The sequence below is a fragment of the Seriola dumerili genome, unplaced genomic scaffold, assembly GCF_002260705.1.
Source record: "Seriola dumerili isolate Sdu_G_001 unplaced genomic scaffold, Sdu_1.0 BDQW01000161.1, whole genome shotgun sequence".
Classification (NCBI taxonomy): Eukaryota; Metazoa; Chordata; class Actinopteri; order Carangiformes; family Carangidae; genus Seriola; species Seriola dumerili.
The window spans coordinates 1687221-1711063 of NW_019174416.1; the positions used below are offsets into that span (position 1 = coordinate 1687221).

General features: G+C 40.3%; 4 protein-coding genes across 4 annotated transcripts; 3 read left to right on the plus strand and 1 right to left on the minus strand.

The window, feature by feature from the left end:
• The first annotated feature begins 80 nt into the window (after positions 1–80).
• On the plus strand, positions 81–9541 carry fam193b (family with sequence similarity 193 member B). The gene is made up of 10 exons (XM_022752105.1): positions 81–347; positions 1770–2048; positions 2731–2914; positions 5123–5341; positions 5828–6248; positions 6362–6545; positions 6662–6895; positions 7695–8754; positions 8863–8938; positions 9100–9541. The coding sequence occupies exons 1-10, from the start codon at positions 189–191 to the stop codon at positions 9194–9196; spliced, it is 2913 nt and encodes a 970-aa protein (XP_022607826.1). The 5' UTR covers positions 81–188; the 3' UTR covers positions 9197–9541.
• Positions 9542–11046: 1505 nt separating this feature from the next.
• Positions 11047–16855, plus strand: ddx41 (DEAD-box helicase 41). Its single transcript, XM_022751902.1, has 17 exons — positions 11047–11203; positions 12367–12462; positions 12696–12846; positions 12947–13021; positions 13158–13218; positions 13316–13452; positions 13541–13613; positions 13719–13872; positions 14185–14321; positions 14592–14754; positions 14876–15007; positions 15140–15211; positions 15307–15403; positions 15716–15865; positions 15967–16038; positions 16159–16269; positions 16447–16855. Exons 1-17 carry the CDS (start codon positions 11177–11179, stop codon positions 16581–16583), a joined length of 1845 nt encoding a protein of 614 aa, XP_022607623.1. The 5' UTR covers positions 11047–11176; the 3' UTR covers positions 16584–16855.
• A 260-nt stretch (positions 16856–17115) lies between these two features.
• dok3 (docking protein 3) lies at positions 17116–21766 on the plus strand. Its single transcript, XM_022751994.1, has 5 exons — positions 17116–17262; positions 18365–18667; positions 18959–19050; positions 19969–20137; positions 20789–21766. Exons 1-5 carry the CDS (start codon positions 17206–17208, stop codon positions 21653–21655), a joined length of 1488 nt encoding a protein of 495 aa, XP_022607715.1. The 5' UTR covers positions 17116–17205; the 3' UTR covers positions 21656–21766.
• An 889-nt stretch (positions 21767–22655) lies between these two features.
• On the minus strand, positions 22656–23363 carry LOC111226761 (protein atonal homolog 1-like). The gene has a single exon (XM_022752072.1). It carries the CDS (start codon positions 23361–23363, stop codon positions 22656–22658), a length of 708 nt encoding a protein of 235 aa, XP_022607793.1.
• Positions 23364–23843: the final 480 nt, after the last annotated feature.

Consider the following 23843-nt stretch of genomic DNA (forward strand, 5'->3'; position numbering starts at 1 on the left):
AAGCCTCTTTGCCAGCAGTATCTTTAACCTATGAACTCCTGAGTGTGCCAGTCCTCCGCCATATTGACTGTTGTCTTGACTGGAGGAGATAGAGAACATTTTGAGGTCCGAGAAGAAACGAAAGTGTGCTCCTAAATTCATCGAAACTGGTGCAAACTTGGCCAAAGCGTATTATAAACACCGTCGTAATGGCAAGGAAGAAAAGCAAGCAGCAAGGAGTCGCCCAGAAGGAGCTTGTGCCTGGACAGCAGACTGTACCGAAGAGCCCAGTCTCTCCCGGCGATGCAGCTGGCGGTGGCGGTGGAGATGCTGGGCTGGATAGGCTGGCCACTACCAGGGCGAACCAGGTAGCTAGCAACAAGCCAATCGCTGCTTTTAAAATAGGCTAGCTAGCCTATGTGCTAGCACCTCTCTGCTAATCCAAGCATCCTCCATTGTGCTTTTATTTTATGTGGCTAGATTCTGCAGAGGTGAAGTTATATACATCCGCTTCTTGGTGGAAAGCTATTTTAGTCTTAACGTAGTAGTCTTTGATGTAGAGCTGTACGTCTTTTGATATGTAATTAAATAAATAATACGCTCAACTTAGCGAACAGAATCGTTCCCGTCAGGCGGCTTTGAGGCAGTGTGGCTAGCGTTGCCCATCTCTTGTGCCGGACAGGTGACATTGTGCCTCGGACAGGTCGTCCCATTTCCAGCGTTTACAACTCTTCATCCGCCCAGCTAACGTTAGCCAGGAGGCTAGGCGGGCTATCATCTCCAGCTAGCGTGCTGCAAACGTGCTTGCTGCCGAGCTACACTTGAACTCATGCACAGGAACCAACCATCCAGCAGTGGCTAACCTGCTACTAGCTAATCACCTAGCTAGCTAAAAGAGATAGTGGGTTCATAATTAGGGTAGTTCACTCTCAGACATCGTTTGAGTTGTTTATTCCACTCTGCCATACTATTTATCTTCATTCTGTTGTATTCCAGTCTACTATCGGTGTGACAGGAGCTAATGTCAAAAGTTTCAATGTATGGCATGCAGTTAACCATCAGCTAATGATGCCTATCGCAGGCTAAATCAGAGTTAGTAACATTAGCTATGTAAGTTGAGGGTGACCACTAACCTCGTAAAGCGAGGATGGTATGCTGTAGGCTGAACCACAACTAACCTTACATCTGACCTCTGTACCTTTATTTACAAACTGACTGACTGCTGCTTGGACAGAGTAATTACACCTTATAGCACATGTGTAAGGTAACAGTCAAGACACGTCTCATAACAAGAATGAATATATTTACTTTGTAGGCAGAAATGTGTTATAATTAATTTTGAATAACCCGGTTATTCTTTAAAATGTAAAATGTATGTATTTCTACATTTTAAGATTTTGTGATACTCAGAAAATACTTAGAAACAAATATCTATGCCAGTTTATTTGGTTCAATATTTGTTATATAAGGTGACTGAAATTTTGAATTGCAAGATTCAAGTTGTTTTGAATCATTTTTGTATTAGGCTGCATTCATTATAGCTAGTATTTCTAATAAAGTGGCAACGGACTATCTATACACATACACATAATAATTACACACATAGAAATCACCTGTTTGATTGCCTACTGTATTCAGTTGGAATTGTCAAGTATTGTTGAACTACTCTGAGAGACATCAGATCTAGCAGGCCTATTTTATACTGTTAATTAACAAACTAAATTCTGTGTCACCAATTGCAGTGAAAACTGGAAATTACAATTCTCTTTATCATCTTTTTCTCTACCCAGCCTATGCACACATGCTGCCTGCTGTGCCACCGTGAATTTAAGGACTGGGGAGCAAGCTCTGTGAACGGGCTCCCCGGAGGACATGGGACCAAGCTGGCTGATGCCGTGCCTGCGCTCTCCCAGGCCTTATTGCGGGAGGCGCCAGGGCGTAAGCTTGCTGATGCTGTGCCCTCGCTGTCTCAGTCCCTGCTGGGTGAGGTGCCTCTGTGGATCTGTCAAAGCTGCTGCAAGAGTGTGGAAGAGGAGGAGAGGCGGAGCACCCAGGAGCAGCCAACGCCGGTAAATAAAAGGGGACTGATTTGGGTCACATGTCTGGGTCCTATTTACTACTTCTTCTTAATACTTTACTTTCTAGTTAATATCTGTTTGTTTCCGTGGACTGATGTAATCTCATCTTTATTCATCATACAAAGTATTGCATTTGCATGTGGTCACTCACTAAATAAATCTGTCATTCTGAATGTAACCTTGTATTCAGTAAGTTTAAACATGCAAACATTCTACTTGTTATCTCTTCACGAGGAACTTAATTTTGTATTTGTTTTTCTGTGTAATACGTTGGGTAGCAACAGCAATTGCTAATTGCTTTTTCTTTCTGTTTCAACAAAAATACTTTCCATGAAATGCAAATGTAGGTGACTGCAGGTCACCATGGTGTCCAAAATGTTTTGCAGATATTTGGCTTAAACTTTCAAAAACTTGTTAGAACAGCAAAGAAAAAGAAAAGGGAATTATTGCTTTTTTTAAAACATTGTTAATGTTTGTTTGTTTTTCACTTAACTTAGATAAGTGCACCCCTTAGATGTTTTCCCATGTTTTGTTACACTCTATTATTGTGCTATTAAGACTAGATTCTGCTGTTGGGCACTACTAGTGTTAAAATGTAAGCCTGTGTAGACAGCCAGATGATTAACTAATTGGGTGTTTTTTTTTTTTTGTTGTTTTTTTTTTTGTCCATCAGGTACCATTGTCACACTCTTCCTCCTGTAAGTCCCAGAGCTGTGGGAATGGTTACCCGGAGCAAAGTACTGTGGACTGGGACCCCAGTTCCTTCCTGTCAGCCCACAAACTGTCAGGTCTCTGGAACTCTGCCCACACCAACGGCGGGGAACACTGCAACCACAACACTTCGCACTCACAACAAGGTTTGTCATCCCAGGGTAAAAGACAGCTCAAGAAAACATTTAATGACGGTTACAGTAATCTCTGAAAACAACACGAACCTTAGTTGCAGGTTGTGTTATGAGCTACAGTTTTGTGAAATAGGTACAAATTTGGTCAGAATCACAGCTCTACTACTGGCTTGTTAGCGAACTAAATGTTTGATACATTTTTCACCTCTTTGTTCAGGTGTTAGTCTACTACATCCTAGAAGAACAAAGAGGCATCTTGTGAAATCTTGTAATGCTCTACTTTCTAAGGCTCTCAGAGCTCAGCATTATGAAAGGTGGAATAATGTTTTAGGCTTGTTGTCACAACTGTCAAGTGCACACGGACTGTGGAGATAAAGATAACAGAATTTAGAGTGAAGATTGTTTAATTGAATCTGAGAAATATGGCTTGGACCATCATTTATAAAATATCCTCAGCCTATTCATGGACCTGTTCACTTTTTGAATTCCATTATACATCAAGTCCACCAAAATCTATACTGCCACAGAAACTACAGAATTAAACATCTATCACATGCCTGGACTTGCAGCTTTTAAGTATAAAGAAGGCTCTTTCTGATTTAAAAGCTACAGTATAGACATGTTGTATGTTGAAACGAGGGGAAGAGGGAGCATAATGACAATCAGTATACAAGCTCTGTCAGTTAAAGAGTTAAAAATTCAACTAACATAGGAAATCAAATTACACATTAGTGACAATGCTTCTTTCTACTTTGGAAAAGATAAAACATCACTGTCAGTTGCAAGTTTTACCACAAATGATCTGCACCTGTTAGTTCATCATGGAAAGCCTGGCGTTTTGCTCAAAGTTGCATATATTTGAGACAAGCTACAACATACTGTCATGATCACACTTTGGTGAAACAGCAATACCCAAACTGCGCAAGAGTTGAGAAATGAAAATGGGAGCAAATTCCTGACTTTTTCATGATGGATGTTAGTGATTATCTAGTTAGGATTGTTGTCATACAAAAAGAAAAAATGTGGAACTCTGAAATTGAGATACATTAAGTTGCTCCAAGAATGGTTTTGTAGTTAAGTCATTGCATGTTAAATTAGAATGAAATCATGAATTTTCACATGACAAGACAGTTAACAAATACAGAACATTTGAAAAAGTCTGCCTTTTTAAGTTAATTAATTACTCAATTCTCTGACTATTCAGTGGTTTAACAGGACCATCTTGCAAAATACCTCAGATGCACTACCCAGCTAGAAAATGTGTCTAACCATGGCAGAGAGAATACCTGACAGAAGCATCATAAATGGAAAATTGAATGTGAAAGTTAGATGTTTGTTTCTGGCCAGGGAAATGCAGTTGTTTGTAAAATGAAACCATAACGATCTTTGCTTTGATCGTTCTTTTATTCTGTTCTTGGATTTCATCAAACCATGTGATAGAGGTGACCTGGTGCATATGTGTGGTTGTATTTCTAGTTTAGCAACTACTCACATGTGCACATGTCTAATCAGCTTTAATTTGTAAAATTTGTCATGGTGTTGAGTGAAACAGTGGATGTTTAGCTGAGAATTATGTTGGTAAACAATGTTTTGTTTTTCAACTAGAAGTAATATCAAACAAATATTAGTCTTGCATTGGACGTAAACTGAGCTACTTAATATACTTTATTACATAAGATAGAAAATGTTTAAATGGACATTATGGTAACTTCTATCAGCTTCTGCTTGTTGTTGGGTGATTGTTATGTTAAATTATTTAAATGTTGTAGCACCACTTTCTCATTTCTAATTTGGAAAGCAAACAGGAGTAAATATTTCTTTCAGCACAGGTTTCTTTCTCCCAGAAGAGAAACACTGGACAGTTAAACATGCTTCCAAAAAGGAGGGAATTATTGTCACTAAACATAAATTACAGCCTAAAAGTGAGCAAAAGTTACCAAAATCCTCAAGGGAATTAATTGAATCAGTAAAACTACCCCAGACATGGTAACTTTGTGTCATGGCCGGTAAACATCTCACCTTATTGCTCCTCTAAATCTTGAAACTTAACAAATGAAACTGTTTTTATTCTGCCCTGAACCAAGTTTTAGCATCAACAAGGTTTGTGAAAATGATGGCTGTAATCAAAAGGAGTATTTCTCATTATTGTAACCATACTCATATTGCTATGAATGAATCATCAGTGCCCTGATACAGTCATTGAATTTTCTCCACCTCCAGGCGTAACACCAGGATCAGCCTGTCATGAGAAAAGAGGACTTCATGAAGCGCCTGGGAAATCTGCTAAAACGTCAGGGACCAAAGTCTGTCCCTATAGTCACCCGTCATCCCAGAATTCCAGTGGATCTTCTGCTGGGAACCCCCTGTCTACCTCAGCAGACCTTTGTAAAACCACTCCCAAGCACTTCAAGACCATGTGCCGTCGACCAACGCCACCAGGTGATTAATCGATAGTATTTTTTTAAATTGGAACCCAACAAGAGAATCTGCTCATCAAATTGTTTAAAATATTATATTGAATCTACACTGTTTAAGGTTTAGGGATCTTATGTACAATAAGGAGAACAAGATATAAAATTATTTTGAATTAAATACATATGACATATTTCAGTAACAAGTGTAGTCTACTTAGATAGAATAACTTCCAGTCTTTTTTCTTACCATACAAAATTGACAAACCACAGTTTATATTTTACTTTGAACTCAAAAAGTGGACCAATTTAATTTACATTAAAGACATTAGTGGTAATTGGCATACTTATATAGAGAAGTAGTAGTCTATATAGACTTCCAGTGTGGATGTAAGAAGAAATCCAGTGAAATAAGCTGTGTGGTCAACAGAGTACAAACTGATGCACTATGTGGAAAGATGATGCGGTATTTTTGATCTATAAGTAACTTTTATTACTTGTTTACATTGTCCAGGTGAAGCCTTCCACCCCAGTGACCACCATCAACACACAGACTTGTCGGTACCCCCCAACAGTCCCACCGGCCTGTCATCCCAGCATTCCTCCCTCCTGCCCCCAAAGCCAAACTCCGGGCAGCACAGCCACGTAACGTCCTCGTCTGGCGCTGGTGTGGCAGCCCACGCGGCCCACGCTCCCTTCTCCCCGCTACTACCAAATCTCCACGGCCCCACAGCCAAACTCAATTCTCCCAGTCCAGATAGCCCAACATCTGTCCATAAGCCCAGCCCGTGCAAAAACTCCCACATTCCTGCCGTGAACACACAACACAGCAAACTGGGCACGTCTCTCACAGGCTGTAGCCACTCCTGTAATGGACACAGTCCGGGAACAGTGGCCTCTTCCAATGTAGGTCATCTGACAGCTGGGGCCTGCAGGTTAGTACTGATATCTGAACATTTCCTTTTTTTTGAGTATGTTGTATCTGTCTAGATCCAGAATACAAAAGCTTTCTGATCGTTAATTCTATTATGTCAATAATTTCTTGTAGGGACCAGGCATGTAAGGGGCACAAAATGACAAATGGGACGTTGTGTCATCCTTCATCTGAGTTGGAGGAGGGGGAGGATGAAGACAGCAGCTCTGAGAGGAGCTCCTGCGCCTCCTCTTCCACCAACCAGAAGGATGGGAAGTACTGTGACTGCTGCTACTGCGAGTTCTTTGGACATAATGCGGTACTTTAAAACTTTGTTGTCACCACTTTTGAAGTAGTACTTAAGAGTTCATTTCATGCCTGTTACACATTTATAAATGCTGACATTCAATATTGTAATACATTATTTGGTTACAGCCTCCAGCTGCACCAACTAGCCGAAACTATGCTGAGATCCGAGAGAAACTCCGCTCACGTCTGACCCGACGTAAAGAGGAGCTGCCTCAGCGTCAAGATTCAGAACTGACAGTGGCTGGTGCCATTGACAACCGAGATGTGGACGAGCTGCTAGACTTCATAAACAGTTCTGAGCCCAAACCTGTTAACAGTGCCAAGGCTGCCAAAAGGGCTCGACACAAACAAAAGAAGAAGGTATGATAACTTTAAAAACAGTGTTTTTTTCCTGTTTCAATTGGAGTACTTAACATTGAATATGTAGGGCTTATAAGATTTAAGATTTTGATACTACTGCACTGTGTAGTGTTTTGGTAACAAAACAGTACTTTTGAAAAGGTACTCAAAGTAACATTTAAATTAACATGTGTTCTACAAAACCCTTCTGTAATGGTAAATGTTGTCTTAACACAATACCCTCCACAAGAACTTTGCCTGAACAGACAAAAATTGTAAAAGGTTAAAAGTTGTAATCCCCAAGATTTCAGACCTAGCAGTAGCAGGAAGTATTTGGTTTGCATTGGCAGTAACTTAATACAGCTCTGATTCAGCATTAAGAGCATGAACAGAAAACAGTGAGACTCATTTCAATGAGATAAAATTGGTAGACTGGATTACATACATGCACTGTCTCATGTGAGTCCCTCATGTGTAAACTACTATATAGAAAGGTGATTACATAATATAAATTCATTGAATCATTATTACAAAAAGAAAATGCCTACTATGGTTTGACTGGGTGTGATTTCATGAAAAATGTAAGGATTATAATTTTAAATTAGGAACTAATTTATCAAAAAAATAAGTAAACGACTAGGAATCTGAATCCACATTTGATGCCAACTTTCTGTACTTTTTTTTTTTTATACTCCACTATAGACAGTTTTTGGTCAATACCAAAAAAAAAAGGTTTGATACATAGCCCTACTAATGTATTGTCTCAGTAACATTTTGTTCGCTTGTCCTCACTCTCATACCTGTACCATGTCTGTTTCAGGAAAAAGCTCAGCAGGGCAACATGGGTGCTGCAGGCAGTGACCCCCACTCCAATCCATCTGAGCCTGCCGACGAGCCCATCCCTGACGGTTCTGAAGCCAGCCGGTTGCTGGACTGGCCTCAGCTGGAGCTTGAACGCGTCAACAGTTTTCTCACCAGTCGGCTCGAAGAGATTAAGAACACCATCAAAGACTCAATCCGGGCCTCTTTTAGCATGTACGACCTCAATCTGGATGTCAATGACTTCCCAAAGAAGGCAGCCACTTTGGAGGGCAACCATTTACTGTCCCATCTCAATGGTTCTTCTGACCTGCAGCAGATAGACCTCGACCTTGCTCCTCTTTCACTGGGATCCTTTAAGAGCCACCTTGATTTGGTTAATGGATGGGAGGACACAACTACTGTCTCATCCCCTAATACCACCACCACAGCATCAGGAGTCACTGCTGGGTCAAAGGACATCCAGCGGTTGCACACTACACCCAGTCTCTCAAAGCTCATAAGGGTACGCTCCCCAGAAAGATGCACTTCTACTGGATCTGACAATTTGCCACAGGTGCCAGCACAAGCAACAGCTAAATCAAAGGAGGAAATCCTTGAACCCAAGAACACAGCAGTTGGGAATGGTGGTGCAAAGTCAAAGAAGAATAAAAAACAGCAGCAAAGACAGGAGCAATCTGTATCAGAGCAAAATTCCAACAAACCAACCAAAGCTGCCTCTGGGAGTGAAACACAGAAAGCCAATGAGTCTAAAGAAATGGCATCTAATGGCTCAAAAGCTGGAAACAAACAGCCGCAGCACTCAGCAGACAACCAGAGAAACATGGCTAAGAAAGCTGAGGAGGGCAGATCATCCAAACATGCAGCAAATGGAGCAAATGGTGGCCTCTTGAATGCACAAAGGGGGAAAGGTGACACAGAGACACGGGGAGGTCGATCTGAGCAGGATGCAGAAAGCAAAGCTCATCCCATCATTCCAGCAAATGGGCAGCAACAGCAACAATCCAAGGGGAAGAATAAGAAGAACAAGAACAAGGGTGAAAAATCCAGCAGCGCTATCGGTACGGGAGAATATCTACGAATGTGAATGTTATGCTATGCTATGCTATGAATGTTTCTGATTTTTTTTTCTTTCCATCTAATTTTTCATCTCCATTTTCTTTTTTTAGACGACGTGTTTCTCCCTAAAGACGTGGATCCAACAGAAATGGATGAGATTGATCGGGAAGTGGAGTACTTCAAAAGGTAAGCTCAATACAGAGGTGTATCAGAATGTTTAAAAAAAAAAAAAAAAAAAGTCAGCTAATCTGTTATGTTGATGAACATTAAATGCATCACTAAAACTGAGTGTTTTTTCTTCCCCTTTCTCTCCTCCTCTTCTTCTTTGTCTGTTTTGTTCCCTGTAGGTTTTGCCTTGATTCTGCAAAACAAACTCGCCAGAAGGTAGCAGTGAATTGGTCCAACTTCAGCCTCAAAAAGGTTCCTTCCAATGCAGCTCAATAACTTGGATGAGTGCCAGACAGAAAAACTTCACACCACAAACTCTTTCAGTAGAGCCCTATTTGGCCTGAGGCCTTCTCTCATTCCCTGTTTTCTTCTCTTCCTTACTAAGCCAAGGGACCCTGGTTCAAAATCATACTCTCCATTCAAAAGACTGAAACATAACTTGTGGCTAACAAGCCAGGGATCATTCTCAAGGCCAACTCTACCCTTTGCTATTATTGCAATGTTCACTAAATGAGAGATGCAAAAATGGAAAAAGTCTGAATCCACTGCATCCATGTGCTTACGTATGTAGTATGTAAACAATTACCTTACATGAAATAAATGTTTTTATCACAAATCTGAGACATTTTAACGTTGTTAAACTTCTGAATTCCAAACAATTCAATTTGGTGCTCATCATCATTTACATTCTGCATCACTAGTTTATCACCTACTACACCAATCTCTGTAGACACTAGAGACCATTTGTCTTATACTGTACAACTGACAAAAAGGAGCACAAGACAACACCTAATTTTAAGGAAAAACACTTCTCTCTGCGGGGAGCAAAGGTAGCAACCATTGCATTGATTTTTACTCACAAGCAGACTGCAGTGCATTTTCATAGTTTTCAATTTGAATATTTTTCTTAAATTTTAATTGCGTTTATCAAGTTAATGGGGAATCAGTGATAGAAAAATTAACTGACAAACACTTGATGACCTACCTGCTACACTGTTCCTCTTTTTGTATGAAATTATGTTTAAAAAAACATGAATGATTGACAGTTTTCAGTACACCGACAACACTAATATAACCTTGTGGGAAAATATCAATTTGCTGTGTATGACACTTGGCTCACAGGATGCATCTTAAAGAACATTAATCCAATTAGGTACCCATGCATGACATGTAGAACAGAAAAGAATCAAAATACTGTCCCTTAGTCCTGTATTGGTCAAAGTCCAATGCGTCTGTGGCTTCAATATCAATCCTCCTGAACAGTTCTCTCATTTATAGTGTTATCTAGTATACACTCTGCCATCTGTAGAAAGAAGTCCTTTACCACAGTTTTCTCACTCTTACTGTAACGCCTATAGTCCCAGCAGTGACAGGTACACCTGTGTGCAGTATTCATTTTAACGTTGGAACCATCACACTTTGTTTGACGCAGTTAATTTTAATGCTTGTACATATTGAGTGATTATTTGGGCCCTTTTGAGCCTTTGTCATGCGTTTCTGGCGGTTGTGTGTATGAGCTATATTTTCAACCATACTACTTTTTTTTTTTTTTTTTTTTTTTTTTTTTTTTTATTCCCCTCTGTACTGTGACCTTGGTGGCACCCTCCACCTCAGCTTGCCCATCTGAAGTCCAAGTATTGATTATCTTTTGATGAGAAATCAAAGAAGATTTGATACATTTTGGACAAGGGCCTCTGGATATACACCAGTAACCATGTTTTAGCTGATGGCTTTCATTGAGATGGATGATTTCTTTCCTGAATCTGTGCTGAGATTTTGTTTTCATATAACATCTCTGATGCTTTTCAGGTTATATTCAATTAGAGAAGATTATCTTAATGTTTCGAATGTAGATTTATATTATACCAATAATAGCCAAGTGTATGTTGGCTTGTTTCTTTTTTTAAAATTCACTTTTGATACTGTGAAAAATCTTTCGTTCAGAAAGATTAAAAACAATACAGTTTTTGACAAAAATAAAGTGTGGCGTTTGCTTTCTAAGTTTATATTTTTGGTTTGGTTTCAATAACTGCATCTGCACGATCTGCTTCTCCGACACCAGACTGTGTCGCACTGAAGTGTTTGGACGCGGCTTCTCGATAAGGTTTGACCCTTTCAGCGTTCCGTACAGCCTCAAAGCTTCCTGTGTTGTGTAAACATGTGGATTAAGTGTATTTATTGAACTGTGTGAATAGTTTCTGGTCAAAAACTCCGTGTCTTAAGCTGATAGAGAACGTTGCTGCATTAATAAGTAATATGGAGACCGAAAATCGACCCAAAAAGGTAAGTTCAGTATAGGCTGTCGTTCACATTACGAAGAGGTTACAATAGCTAATGCTTGCTAAAGTTAGCTAGCCAGTCAAGCATCGGAGCATTTATCCGTTTTACATACATCAGGCTATGTTATCCACTGGGCAGTTAAAAGCATTAGAACAGCCTATTGAATAACGTTAATAAAGTGAATTAAGTGTTTGAATAAAACGGGGGTTTCAGTTGGAGTCGACATGAATAGGTAGCTCCATGATGAACTAGCCAAAATGTAGTCCCACAACATCCACGGTCAATGCGAAACGGCGTTGCTTAAAAAGCATTAGTCTCCATTTGTATAAGAGTAAAATATAAGTGTACTTAAGTGAGTTATCAGTTCATAAATTAAAGTCAAAAGTTGATGGCAGAGCTCCGAAAACGGCACGGCTTCTTTTCAATTGTGTCCCTACAACATCAAGCGATTTAATGAGGATTATGTTGATCATCCGACTACACGATGCGAGTTTGGTGACTGAAGGCAATCCTGTGTAACTCTAGGTTACTTTGTATTCTCATGATAAGAAAACTATTCACCTGGTTAACAGAAGTTTTCCAGTGGGTAACTTGTTGATGATCATTAAATGAAAGGAAGCCATCTTTATAACCACTTACTATTAGTTTTAAACGAGGAATAATAGTAGCTACCAATTACATCACAATTCTTATATCTAGTGTAAAACATGCAGGTCCAATTACAGAAATTTGGCTTTGTACAATTCGTCTGGACACAGAAAAGTCCCGCGTATGGCAGCCAGCAGCCTCCATTCAAGAGTCTAATACTAATATCTACTACTAATATCTATTGACGAACTTTTGATTAAAGCTTGCCTAAAATTACAGCCAACCAAAGTAGAGTACCAGAAATGGCGTAGTGCAATCCTTTCAGCTGAATGAAAGTTTACAATTTAACAATCTCGTACAGCAATGTATACTATAAAACCAAATAACAGTGCTTCATATGTCAGCATAGCTGTATATGACTTTAGTATATACAGATCAATCACATATAATACGTTGCACTGTACCTGATTTTGTACTAGCTGCTGTTTGCTTTATGGTATACTGGATAACCAAGTTTTCTCCAAGGCCCTGCTGCACTGCAGAGGTTATAAGACTATAACGGTAATATGTTTGTACAGAGATCCCTTGGGGAGGATGAACGGTCTGGCTCAGAAGGATCAGAGGATGATGATTATGTTCCATACGTTCCAGTCAAGATTAGAAAACAACAAATGGTAAGTTATTGTGCACTGTCGTGACACTTAAGAAATAAATAGCGATGGACTGATCTGCTCCAATCTGCTGGTTCTGTAAATGTCATTATAAAATTTGGTACATTTATTCATTGGAAACGTTCTATGATATTTAAAATACAATTGTATTTTTATTTTATTCATGTATATCAAAATCACATACAGTTACCACATATTCAGATTTAATGCATTTTTTAAACATGTTTACGTCACAGTTACAGAAGATGTTACGTCTGCGAGGGAAGGCGGTGGACGAGGAGCAGAAGGACAGTGGGGGGGAGCAGAGGGACGAGGACGAGGGTCTCGGTCCACGCTCCAATATCAGTCTCCTTGATCAGCATCAGCACCTCAAGGAAAAAGCAGAAGGTATCCTGTTCAAACAGGGCACAATCTGGATTTTTAAGGACTGCCTGTTTTTCATTTTCCATGACTATATTGGTTCTGTGATGTGTTTTTGTATCTTCAGCCCGAAAGGAGTCAGCCAAGGAGAAGCAGCTGAAAGAGGAAGAGAAGATTCTTGAGAGCGTTGCAGAGGGCAGAGGTAAAATGAAAACACTATGCAATTCCTATGAAGCCATGTTGAATTATTAGCCAAATTGATTTTGATAAAAATGTTTGTTCAAAATGGTTTAAACTTGCAAAACTAATTCTGGAAACTTTCACCTCTCCTCTATCAGCTCTGATGTCTGTGAAGGAAATGGCCAAAGGTATTATATATGATGATCCAATAAAAACAAGGTAAGTTCTTCATCAGTGAATTTTGTAAAGCAATATTTTGCGCGTGTACGTGTAGTTTTTTTTTAAACTTTTTATTTAACCTGGATATTCTCTCTAGCTGGAATGCACCACGCTACATCCTGAACATGCCAGACACCCGACATGAGCGTGTCAGGAAGAAGTTTCATATCCTAGTTGATGGAGACGGTATCCCTCCTCCAATCAAAAGCTTCAGGGAGATGAAGTTTCCACCAGGTAACAACACACTCCCTCTCTCACACTCTTTGTCTTGGTGACACATGATTAACAACTGGCAACAAATGTCTGTTCATTGCATTTGCAGCAATTCTGAAAGGTTTGAAAAAGAAGGGGATTGTGCATCCCACACCAATTCAAGTCCAAGGAATCCCCACAGTGTAAGTAGAGTAAATGGAACTCTGGAGTGCAAACACTGTAAAATGAACAATTTTATGTTATGGTTAAGTACAATGGTTCGTAAATTGACCTTTGTTTGTCTGTAGTCTGTCAGGACGGGACATGATTGGCATCGCGTTCACTGGATCAGGAAAGACTTTGGTTTTCACTCTGCCCATCATCATGTTTTCCCTGGAACAGGAAAAAAGGCTGCCATTCTTTAAGAGAGAGGGACCATATGGACTTATCATCTGTCCTTCAGTAAGACATACAAGACAAAGCTATATCATTAATACCGCAGCTTGAAGTACATTAATGCAGTCTGATTTGTGGTTACAAAAAAGGACTTAAATGCTGTCCTTCATGTGTACATGTGCACAGTAGTATTTTGTAGAGACAAAATTTTAGGAGCTTCAGATTGCATTTAATTGTAATTAGGCCCATCAAAGGCCCAAATAATTATACAGTATTTCTTGCTGTTTGCACTCTAGACAGATGACATTTACTGTGAGCAACCTTAGATTTTTCTGCAACTAAACAAATCTGAGTTTAAAACCTTTCCCGTTACTCCAGCGAGAGTTGGCGAGGCAGACCCATGGCATCATTGAGTATTACTGCAAGCTGCTTGAGGAGGAGGGAGCACCTCAGCTGCGCTCTGCCCTCTGCATTGGAGGAATGTCTGTCAAGGAGCAGATGGAGGTAGTAAAACAGTAAGTAAGAGGGAAAGTTTGAATGAAAACTTTGTGATTTATTCAGAATTTGCAGTTTAAACTGGTGTCAAACAAAAACAAGCAGGATTCAGCTGCATTAAATTATTTATAGAGGAACAATAATGGCGAAAGATTGATGTGTTGCGCAGTATAAAACATTTAGCATGGCCACCTCAAAACCCAGATATTAATAATAGTGTATTTTTAAAAAGCTTAAGCAGTAAATAGTGTTTTGGGTTCCTCTGAATGTGTGTCTCGTCTTTGTTCTAGTGGTGTCCACATGATGGTGGCCACCCCTGGCAGACTGATGGACTTGCTGCAGAAGAAGATGGTGAGTCTGGACATCTGCCGCTACTTGGCTCTGGACGAGGCTGATAGGATGATTGACATGGGCTTCGAGGAAGACATCAGGACCATCTTCTCCTATTTCAAGGTGAGGTCTTCCTTTATGACAGCAACCATTTTCATCAATGCAGAAGATTTAGAACATTTTACAAAACCAAAGTCTTACCTTTAAAACTGTATCCTGGCAACAATATTATTTCTTTATCTAGGGACAAAGGCAAACCCTGCTTTTTAGTGCCACTATGCCCAAGAAGATCCAGAACTTTGCCAAGAGTGCACTGGTCAAACCCATCACTATTAATGTAGGCAGGGCTGGTGCTGCCAGCTTGGATGTCATCCAGGTATGTTCATCTTTCCCTGTAACAGGTTTGTGCTGTCAGGGGTATTCATTGCATTCAAATTAAAAAAAAAAAAAAAAAACCCACTGATGTGAAAACTCTGTGAACTTCAATTTTGTGTATGTGTGTGTGCAGGAAGTGGAATATGTCAAAGAGGAGGCCAAAATGGTGTACCTGCTAGAGTGCCTGCAGAAAACACCACCTCCTGTCAGTACTTCCACATGTTATGACACTGGCAAATATCTAAAATACATAACTCAGACATGTCAGGCGTTACAAAATATTCTGTCTTCATATGACAGGTGCTGATATTTGCTGAGAAGAAGGCTGATGTAGATGCCATCCATGAGTATCTGCTGCTAAAAGGCGTGGAGGCGGTGGCCATCCATGGAGGAAAAGGTACGCACAACTCTATTCTAATCATTAACATACATAGCAGTTAGGACTTAGTAATAGTGCATGCAGAGGATTACTGTATCTGGAGGTTTTTCCAACCCAACATCAAGTTTAGCTCAGACTTTACTCTTCAGCTTTGATGTAGTTGCTCATCATTACCACCAGATGCCACCCTGCTTGCAAATGTCACAATTCTGCTTTATAGTGTAGTAAACATTTCCAAAGAACTGCGTACTCCTCCCTCACATTTTCCACTTTGTCATTGTCTTGCAAAATACTGTTTCGTTAATGTGATATTTGGTGTTTTATTATCAGATCAAGAGGAAAGAACAAAGGCCATAGAGGCATTCAAAGAGGGAAAAAAAGATGTCTTAGTTGCCACAGACGTTGCCTCCAAAGGTCTGGATTTCCCAGCTATACAGCATGTGGTGAACTATGACATGCCTGAGGAAATAGAAAACTATGGTAAGAGGATAGGTCCATGACCTGGCCCCCTTAAAATCAGTACAATATCTAAGCCTCAGTGTTTTTGCTCAAGCTGGTTTGTTGGAATTTTCTGGCTTTAGTCCACAGAATTGGAAGAACTGGTCGATCAGGCAAGACTGGTATCGCCACAACGTTCATCAATAAAGGCTGTGGTGAGGAAAAATATCAGTCTAATTAATGATTTTCAGAATATTTGCAGTGTATTATAGTAAATTTAGTTGATCCCAGTGGCGATAAATTAACAGTAAGTGCATGCCTTTCCTCTGGTGTAGATGAGTCAGTGTTGATGGACCTGAAAGCCCTGCTAGTTGAAGCCAAGCAGAAGGTCCCACCTGTCCTCCAAGTGCTCCAGACCGGAGACGAGACCATGCTGGACATTGGAGGTGAGACTTTCACACCAAATCTAGTTTTCATCTCTTTCTTTGGGGTTCATTCTATATCAACTTTAAAATATTTCTCTCATCTGATCTCATCTGATCATCTCAATTTCGCAGACACCGATGCAGGTGTGGAATATTTGCAAACCCTTTCTAACGTACCTGGTATTTGTGTTCTCACAGGAGAGAGGGGCTGTACATTTTGTGGTGGTCTTGGTCATCGTATTACAGACTGTCCCAAGTTGGAGGCCATGCAGACCAAGCAGGTCACCAACATCGGGCGGAAAGACTACCTGGCTCATAGCTCAATGGACTTCTAAGAGGGTTTTAATGAGGGGGAAGATTCTCCAAGGCCAAATGGAACTGAGAGACATTTCTGAGGAAATCGTACACTTATGTGTCATGTCATCGAATGAAGGAAGTGTATTTTTTTATCAACAGCTGTCATTGTTTGCAGGTCTGTTAGATAAGATTTTCAGTTCCTTGCACCTTTTCCCCCAGTTTCTCTCATACTTGTTCTGTTCTGCCTTTGTAACATACATTTTTGATACTCTGATACTGATAATTGTAAATAAAACCACCTTATAATGTATTTGTTGTTCATCTTTTCTGTTCTTATCTGGAAAAAAGAGAAAGGTGTGGTACTAGTTTTGTTTGGTGAGGAAGTTGCTAAAACAAGCAGAATAATGCAAAGGGAAGTTTGACTCAAGAAAACAGCAACACACAACCTGTGGGTCCTATCTTTTGCAACAGTTACATTGCAGATCAGAAACATCTTGACGTTTAGCCCTGATAGACATACCCAAGCAGATGACAGAATGAATGCTGCTGGTGATGTAAAGGAAACAATTATTTTTGTCGTGTAGGAAACCAATTTTAGCATCTTTGAACTGCCGAGCAACGGCTGTTACAGTGAAAGATATACAGACAAAGCTTGCAAGCATGGATGTCATCTTCAAGGAAGGAATGCTGTACCTTCAGGGAGTCAAGTTTGGAAAAGTAAGTTTTACATAAATTTCACATTCAGCGTATTTGTGAGAATATTGTGGCTCATTTTATCCCTGTATTGTTTATTTTTCAAAGTACGGCAACTGAGCAGCTTGCCGTGTTTTCACTAACTGCTTAGTTAAAATAAGCAAATGCACAGATGGTGATACAATTGTTTTTCAGAGTTTTAAAGTCTTGACACGGAGCATATCATATCCAAAGCCAATGCGTGCACAGACATTAACAAATTTGGCGCAGAGAAATCTTTTTTAAGCACCTATGAGAATGCTTCAAATGATCTGTCATTGGAATACCTTTAACAAAATAGAGCAGTAGCAGTATGATAATGTGCAGAGGACTGTATTTGTTGATTATTTTTTTCAGCTATTGCATAATAATCAGAAGAACAAACTTTGTATATGGCACATTTGAAACAGATGAAACCATATGCTTCACAAAGATGTGAAGTTAACAGGAAACAAGTGGAAGTGTAAACAACAACAGACTTGGCAGATATGGGAAATAATTAAAACCAAAAATACAATAAAAAATGAATTGAAAAAACTAGTGGAGGAAGCATACATGAAATATTCTTACAGGCAAAGGCAAGTTAGACCAAGAAAATGTTATTTATACTTTAACTTTTACTTGAACTAAAGTAACTATTTTGACTTAACGGCAGCCAATTGAGACATTTTAGGAACAGTAAATGAATTATTCTAATATGTTGCAATAATAAAGATGTACATATACTAAAGCGCAACCTGGTTTTCACAAATCTCCTGTGACCTTGAACACTCTTTAAGTGATAGAACATATAGTGGTGCTCTGAATGTGAATATCTAAGTTCACAATCTAAAATTACCCCTAGGTTCATGTGTGGTAGAAATGTAGAGCTGTGTGTCACCTGTGTTATAGTAGAAACAGATGCCATACTTGCTGATGATGTGGCAACATGGCAGCGCGTACAGACAGAAAAGAATGAACTCTCGAAATAGAACCAAAATAAACAAATTCTCTGCTTGTTATGTGAGATTTAAACCAGCCACTAACTGTGACAAGGAACCCACTTACTAACAGTCACTTTTTCTCCCCGTCCCCTCATCTGCAACAGAGAACGTGGAGGAAAATATGGCTGATGCTCTTTAAACCCAGTTCCACAGGGGTTGGCCGGTTGGAGCTCTATACCGTACTCGACAACAATGCTATTACTGACCAGAAGAAGGCCACTCGGCAGAAAACACCAGAGAGAAAAGTGGTGCGTCTGAGTGATTGCCTGAGTGTCACCCCTGCTCCAAAGGAGTCTTGCCCCCAAGGGTGCACGGCCTTCTACTTAAAAACCACACAATGCACCTACACTCTGGCCTCTACAACAAGCCAGGACTGGCTAAGTGCCCTCTGTCTCCTGGCCTTCCAGGTATCACACTTCTCTCCTCTTGATCAGTACAGCTTTCTCCTTTTCCTTTCTATATCAGTGGTAGTGTTCTTATTTAGGAAAGGTGGACATAAACCTTATCCACAATTGGAGATAGATAGTACAATGAGGAAGTTAATACAGTATCTGCAACTTCTGTCACTTCACTTCTCTAATTCTTGTGCTTGCACAAGCTTTGCTGTTTCATGCATCTTACCACTTTGAAATCATAAAACAGCGATAAGAGGTTGGTTTACTCTCTGTGTAATATTTACCATGCCACTGTGTTTACAGAAGGATCCTGGAGAAACAGACAAAGGGGGTTTGGAGAGAGGAAATGGTTTGACCATGGAGGACAATGACCTTTACTCATCTTGGAAAACTGGTAACACAAACAGCTGATCAGTCAACAAGCAATCAAAAGTAACAGTTCAGAAAAGGTGTTTAGTGAATGTGCGCAGAGTGTGATGTATCAACTCTCCTACCAGGTTGTTAAGTTAAAATATTATAACATTTTCTTATGTCCAAAGTTTTTCTTGGCTTTCTTATGACTAATTAAACACTATACTCAACTGCTGGGAACACGGAGCCATTGCTAAGGGACTGTACAAAAACGTATTGTAATTTTTCTTTTGGCTGAAAGTACCATAGTCTGACTATTTTGGCAGAGCAGTGGAGACTCTTTTATTCTTGTCCTAAATTCTTTTTCATACTCATAATTTTTTCTTGTGTACATTGGTGGTGCACGTTCAAAGATTTAAATTGAAGAACATGATTAAACATGTTGTACCAAGTTGACACTATTATATTATTTTGACACATTGTGGGATAGAAAACATTAATAACCCTGGTGAGGGCCTTGGTTTTTTACAAAGTGAAAACACACCAAAAATTTTTGTACAGTCCCTAAAAAGATGCCACACGGGGGCAAGATGCACAAGCAGTCAAACAATCTGAAAATGATTTAGAAAAACCATCAGTATTAGCGTCAGCAAGCTTTATCTTATACAAATGTATTTCTTTTTATTTCCTAATGGATTAAACTTCTGCTGAAAAATCCAGGTTGCCTGTAGTGACATGGAGCGATTAGTAGAATGCAAACAACTTTAAAGCAGCTGGTTTCTCTAGGAGAATATATTTGATGTGCATTTATTCCCTTTGCTGATGCATTGCTGCTCAGACCTCATATAGTTAATCTAATGCTTTCATGTGTAGTCATGCTGCACTGGTCTCAGTCTGTTGTCATTTTGAAGTTGTAAATATTTTCATATCTTCTCATGTTTAGATCTGACCCTTCCTCCGAACCAATACCAAGTGACTGTCCAGAGCACAGAAGCATCGAGGAGGTGCAAGCTGGCCAGGGAGTATCTGGTCTCCCCAGATAAAGACGCTTTGGTACTGCTGACCTGCAGTACCGGTGACATCATCTATAGCTGGCCATACAGACTCTTGCGCAAATTCGGACAGGTTGAGGTAAAGTACTTCCCCTAAAATTGGAAAGGATATGCTTTTTGGATTTGTATTTCTCAAAATATCAAACTGTTATGATAAGACTACCCTTATAAAGGATTTATGATTGGTTTAGTAAACTAGTTATAGTTTGTAGTAATAAACTAGTTTATTAATTAGTTTGTTCACACTTTATAAATCATTCATAAGATGTTATAACACATTAGATAAAAGGGACAACAATGACCTAGAGTTTGAATCTGGTCATTTCATTTGCCATAATTTGATGTGCCGAATGAAATTAATTATTTATTATTATTTAACCAATAAGAGTGTGTTATTATTATTGTTGTTATTTGCTAGTCACTTAACAGATATGTAAAGAAGCAGCAGGCATAAACGCTGGATGATGGAGAAAACAAAGAAAGCTTAGTAACTAATGAGATATGAGGCTTAACAGTACAGAGAAATGTGGGCTCACTATTTGGCAAGCAACAAGTCACTGTTGCCCTTTTTATCTAATGTGCTATAACAGCTATCGAATGATTCATAAAGTGTTCAAAAGCTTATTAATGAGCTAGTTATAAACCATTCATAAATCCTTTATAAGGGTAGTCGTACTGTAAAGTGGTACCACTATTTCTTTAAGATGTGTATTAATTGCTGTGATTACAGGGGGGGTTCAGCATTGAAGCAGGCCGTCGCTGTCAGTCAGGAGAAGGAGTGTTCATCTTCCTGACCAGACATGGCTCCCAGGTCTTCAAGGCTATATTAGAGCAGTGCTCTGTGGAGAAGAGCAACCACAGAATATCATTTTCTGACCAGTCTCCTGTTTTTCTCCCTGCCCCACCCAACCGACCACCTGCTCCTCCTGTCTACAACCCTGCAGATGTTGCTGCGGACACAGAAGACAAGTCTGACAACCATTATTCTACTATCAATTACACCTTCAAGCCGCTATCTTTTGTCAAACCTCAACTTTCTAACAGCAAGGAGGTTGTGGGAGAGGAAGGTGACGTTGAGGATGAGGATGAACGGTGTCATTCCCTGGAGGCCCTAAGCCTGGACGATGACATGGACGACATTTATTACAACGTGAGGAGATTCACTCCTCCTGTGGTCAGAAAAGAGCCGTTCAAACCTGAGATAGACAATTCAAACGAGTGCATCTACTCGGCTGTGAGAATAAGCATTTCTCCCTCAAACTCCCAGCTGCAGCCTTTATCCTCACCCCTGCCTCCACCTGTTCCTCCGCCTCTTCCCTGCACCCTTCCCCAATCTGTTCCTTACGCCCTACCCAAGCCCAGATACCAGTGTCAGCCCCCTGTGATTAACTTCATCCAGCCAGAGTTCAATACTCAGGCACAGGCAGAGGATGACATGAAGGAGATGGAGGAGGCCATTGGCTCCTCTACCCGTGTCAACCCCACAGAGGCCCCTGGCAGTTTTAAACACAGGCTGGCAGAAATCATTTCTAAGGACCTGGCAAAGTTCCAGCCACCTCTTCCCTCTGGAGCGGGCAGCCCCACATTTTCTCAGTAGGCTATTAGTTAACAGACAGACTAGAAGGAGCAATTTTAACCATGATAGATTGTCAGAAGGTGCAATTAGTTTCTTTCTTTTTTTTTTTTTTTTTAAATCCCCTCCGCTGGGAACATTAGGCATCAGATTTTTGTCTTGCAGATGTTCATGTTTATCAGTGTAGTCTGTCATTTTATTCTTTGGGAAAAGAGGATTCAGTCTGTGTTGTTTTTCACTGCTGGAATGTTAATGTGACATTACCATTAGTTGATAAGCAGAGAGAACACCTGATTGTTTGACTGTTTAATTATGGAAACAGTTTAGAAAAAAAATATCATGATTCCTTGTGACAGTCAGTGAGTTGCATGACATCTTTTGAGGCTTCCTCTAGATTATGTTTGTTCTTCTACTTCCTTTTTAAAGTGAATTAAGATGGATGCTGCATGTAAATCAAGAGTTTTTCTGCAATACAGAAAGACGAAATACCCAAGTGTGAATATTGCTTTTTTTTTGTACATGGACACTTCGGTTTGCTTCACATGGTAGAAATATTAAAATATCATTGACTCAGTATACAACGTCTTGCTGACTTCAGTATGAAACATACAAAAATAATTTGAAATGCACTCATTTCTTAACTATGTCTTTATTTTAGCAAAACAGCCCTTATAAAATACCCCATAGCTAAACATAAATATCAAAATAATTGTTTTTAATTTAGACAGTTGTCACTAATGACACATGAAAATGTCATTAATGATGTTCAGGGCATATAAAGTGCATAAAAAGGCCTATGGGAGCTCATCATGGCCTTGGGAAGTAAAAACAAGTTTTTCCTGTATTGTTTTTTTTTTTTTCATTTGGCAGTGCAACATCTAAGCTATAAATTATGACAGGAGAATATATGATGGACTAGCACATGATCAACATTTCTACAAGCTGTAATATTTGGTTCTCCCGGTTCTTCCTATAACAGACACTGCGGTGTAAAGAGTCAATAGTCAGTGGCCAGTGTTCTCTGTTACTGTCTCCCGTTCTGACTTTCCTCCATGTCGCTGAGATGCGAGGATTCCCCATCACTGCTGTGGGAAGAGGCTGTGGATTTAATTGTCCCCAGGTCGGATGTAGGTCCGAGTATGATAAGGTGATCCCGCTGCTCTCCGGTCAGCTGCTCCTGCGCACTGGCTGCAGGCCGTAGAGAGTGAATTAGGCTCCTCCTGGAGCTCTTGTCCGCTGGACCCATGCACTCCGACTGAACCACGCCGGCCAGGAGCTCCGACAGCTCGTTGATGTAAATCTGCGCCATTTGGAGGGTGTCATATTTGGACAACTTCTTCTCATTTTCCAGGGAAGGGATGACGCTCCTCAGCTCGTCAAACGCTTTGTTCAGGCCGTGCATCCTTCTCCTTTCCCTGGCGTTGGCTGCGACGCGCCTGTGTTTCTGGGGGCCAAAGTGGCTCGCATTGCCTCCCTCAGCTGACTTCTCACAGTCTGTCTCTGTGATGCCTGCAGCGGACACGCAGTCAGGCAGTTTACTGGTTGGCACAAGTTTCTCATGCAGTGAGATGCCTGCCTCTGGAGCTCCGTGCGCATCCCTCCGGGAGAACGCACGGATTGAATTTGAAGAAATCCAACATTTGGAGTTTATGTGGGCCAGGCTGCGCTGCTGCAGCGCGGTGAAATCCTCTGGGTACTCTTGCCAGCTTGAAAGCTCTGCCTTTGCGGTCATCACTGTAATGGCCTGTGGTCGTGCGCGGCAGGGAATAAAGGTCACACAGAAGACTCTGGCTGATGCCCTCGTCTCTGGAACGGGTTGCACTGCGCCAGCAATTTATACTTTTCCAGCCTCCCCTCAGTCACCTTGGTGTCACTCCCAGCCCTCAGACAGCTCTGACAGCGCTGCAGCCTCAGGAGGCAGCAGCCAATCGCACAATCCCCTCTGACCCTGTCAAAGAACAATTAGACAAAGCGCGACTTTTTTCTCCTATTGTGTATTGTAACTCAATCACGACCTTGTTATTATCCTCACACAGAGGGGAACCCGGAGTATTAATCATTTAAGAGCGTGGCTTATACGTCCCCAAAGAGGACGTGATCTAATGAACTTAGCAGTAAAGTCTAGACTTCATGTCTGTTGGCTAAACCCTTCAAGTTTTCCAGAAATATATAAATTAACGTTTATTGGGAAATTGAACAACTTTCGAGCTTG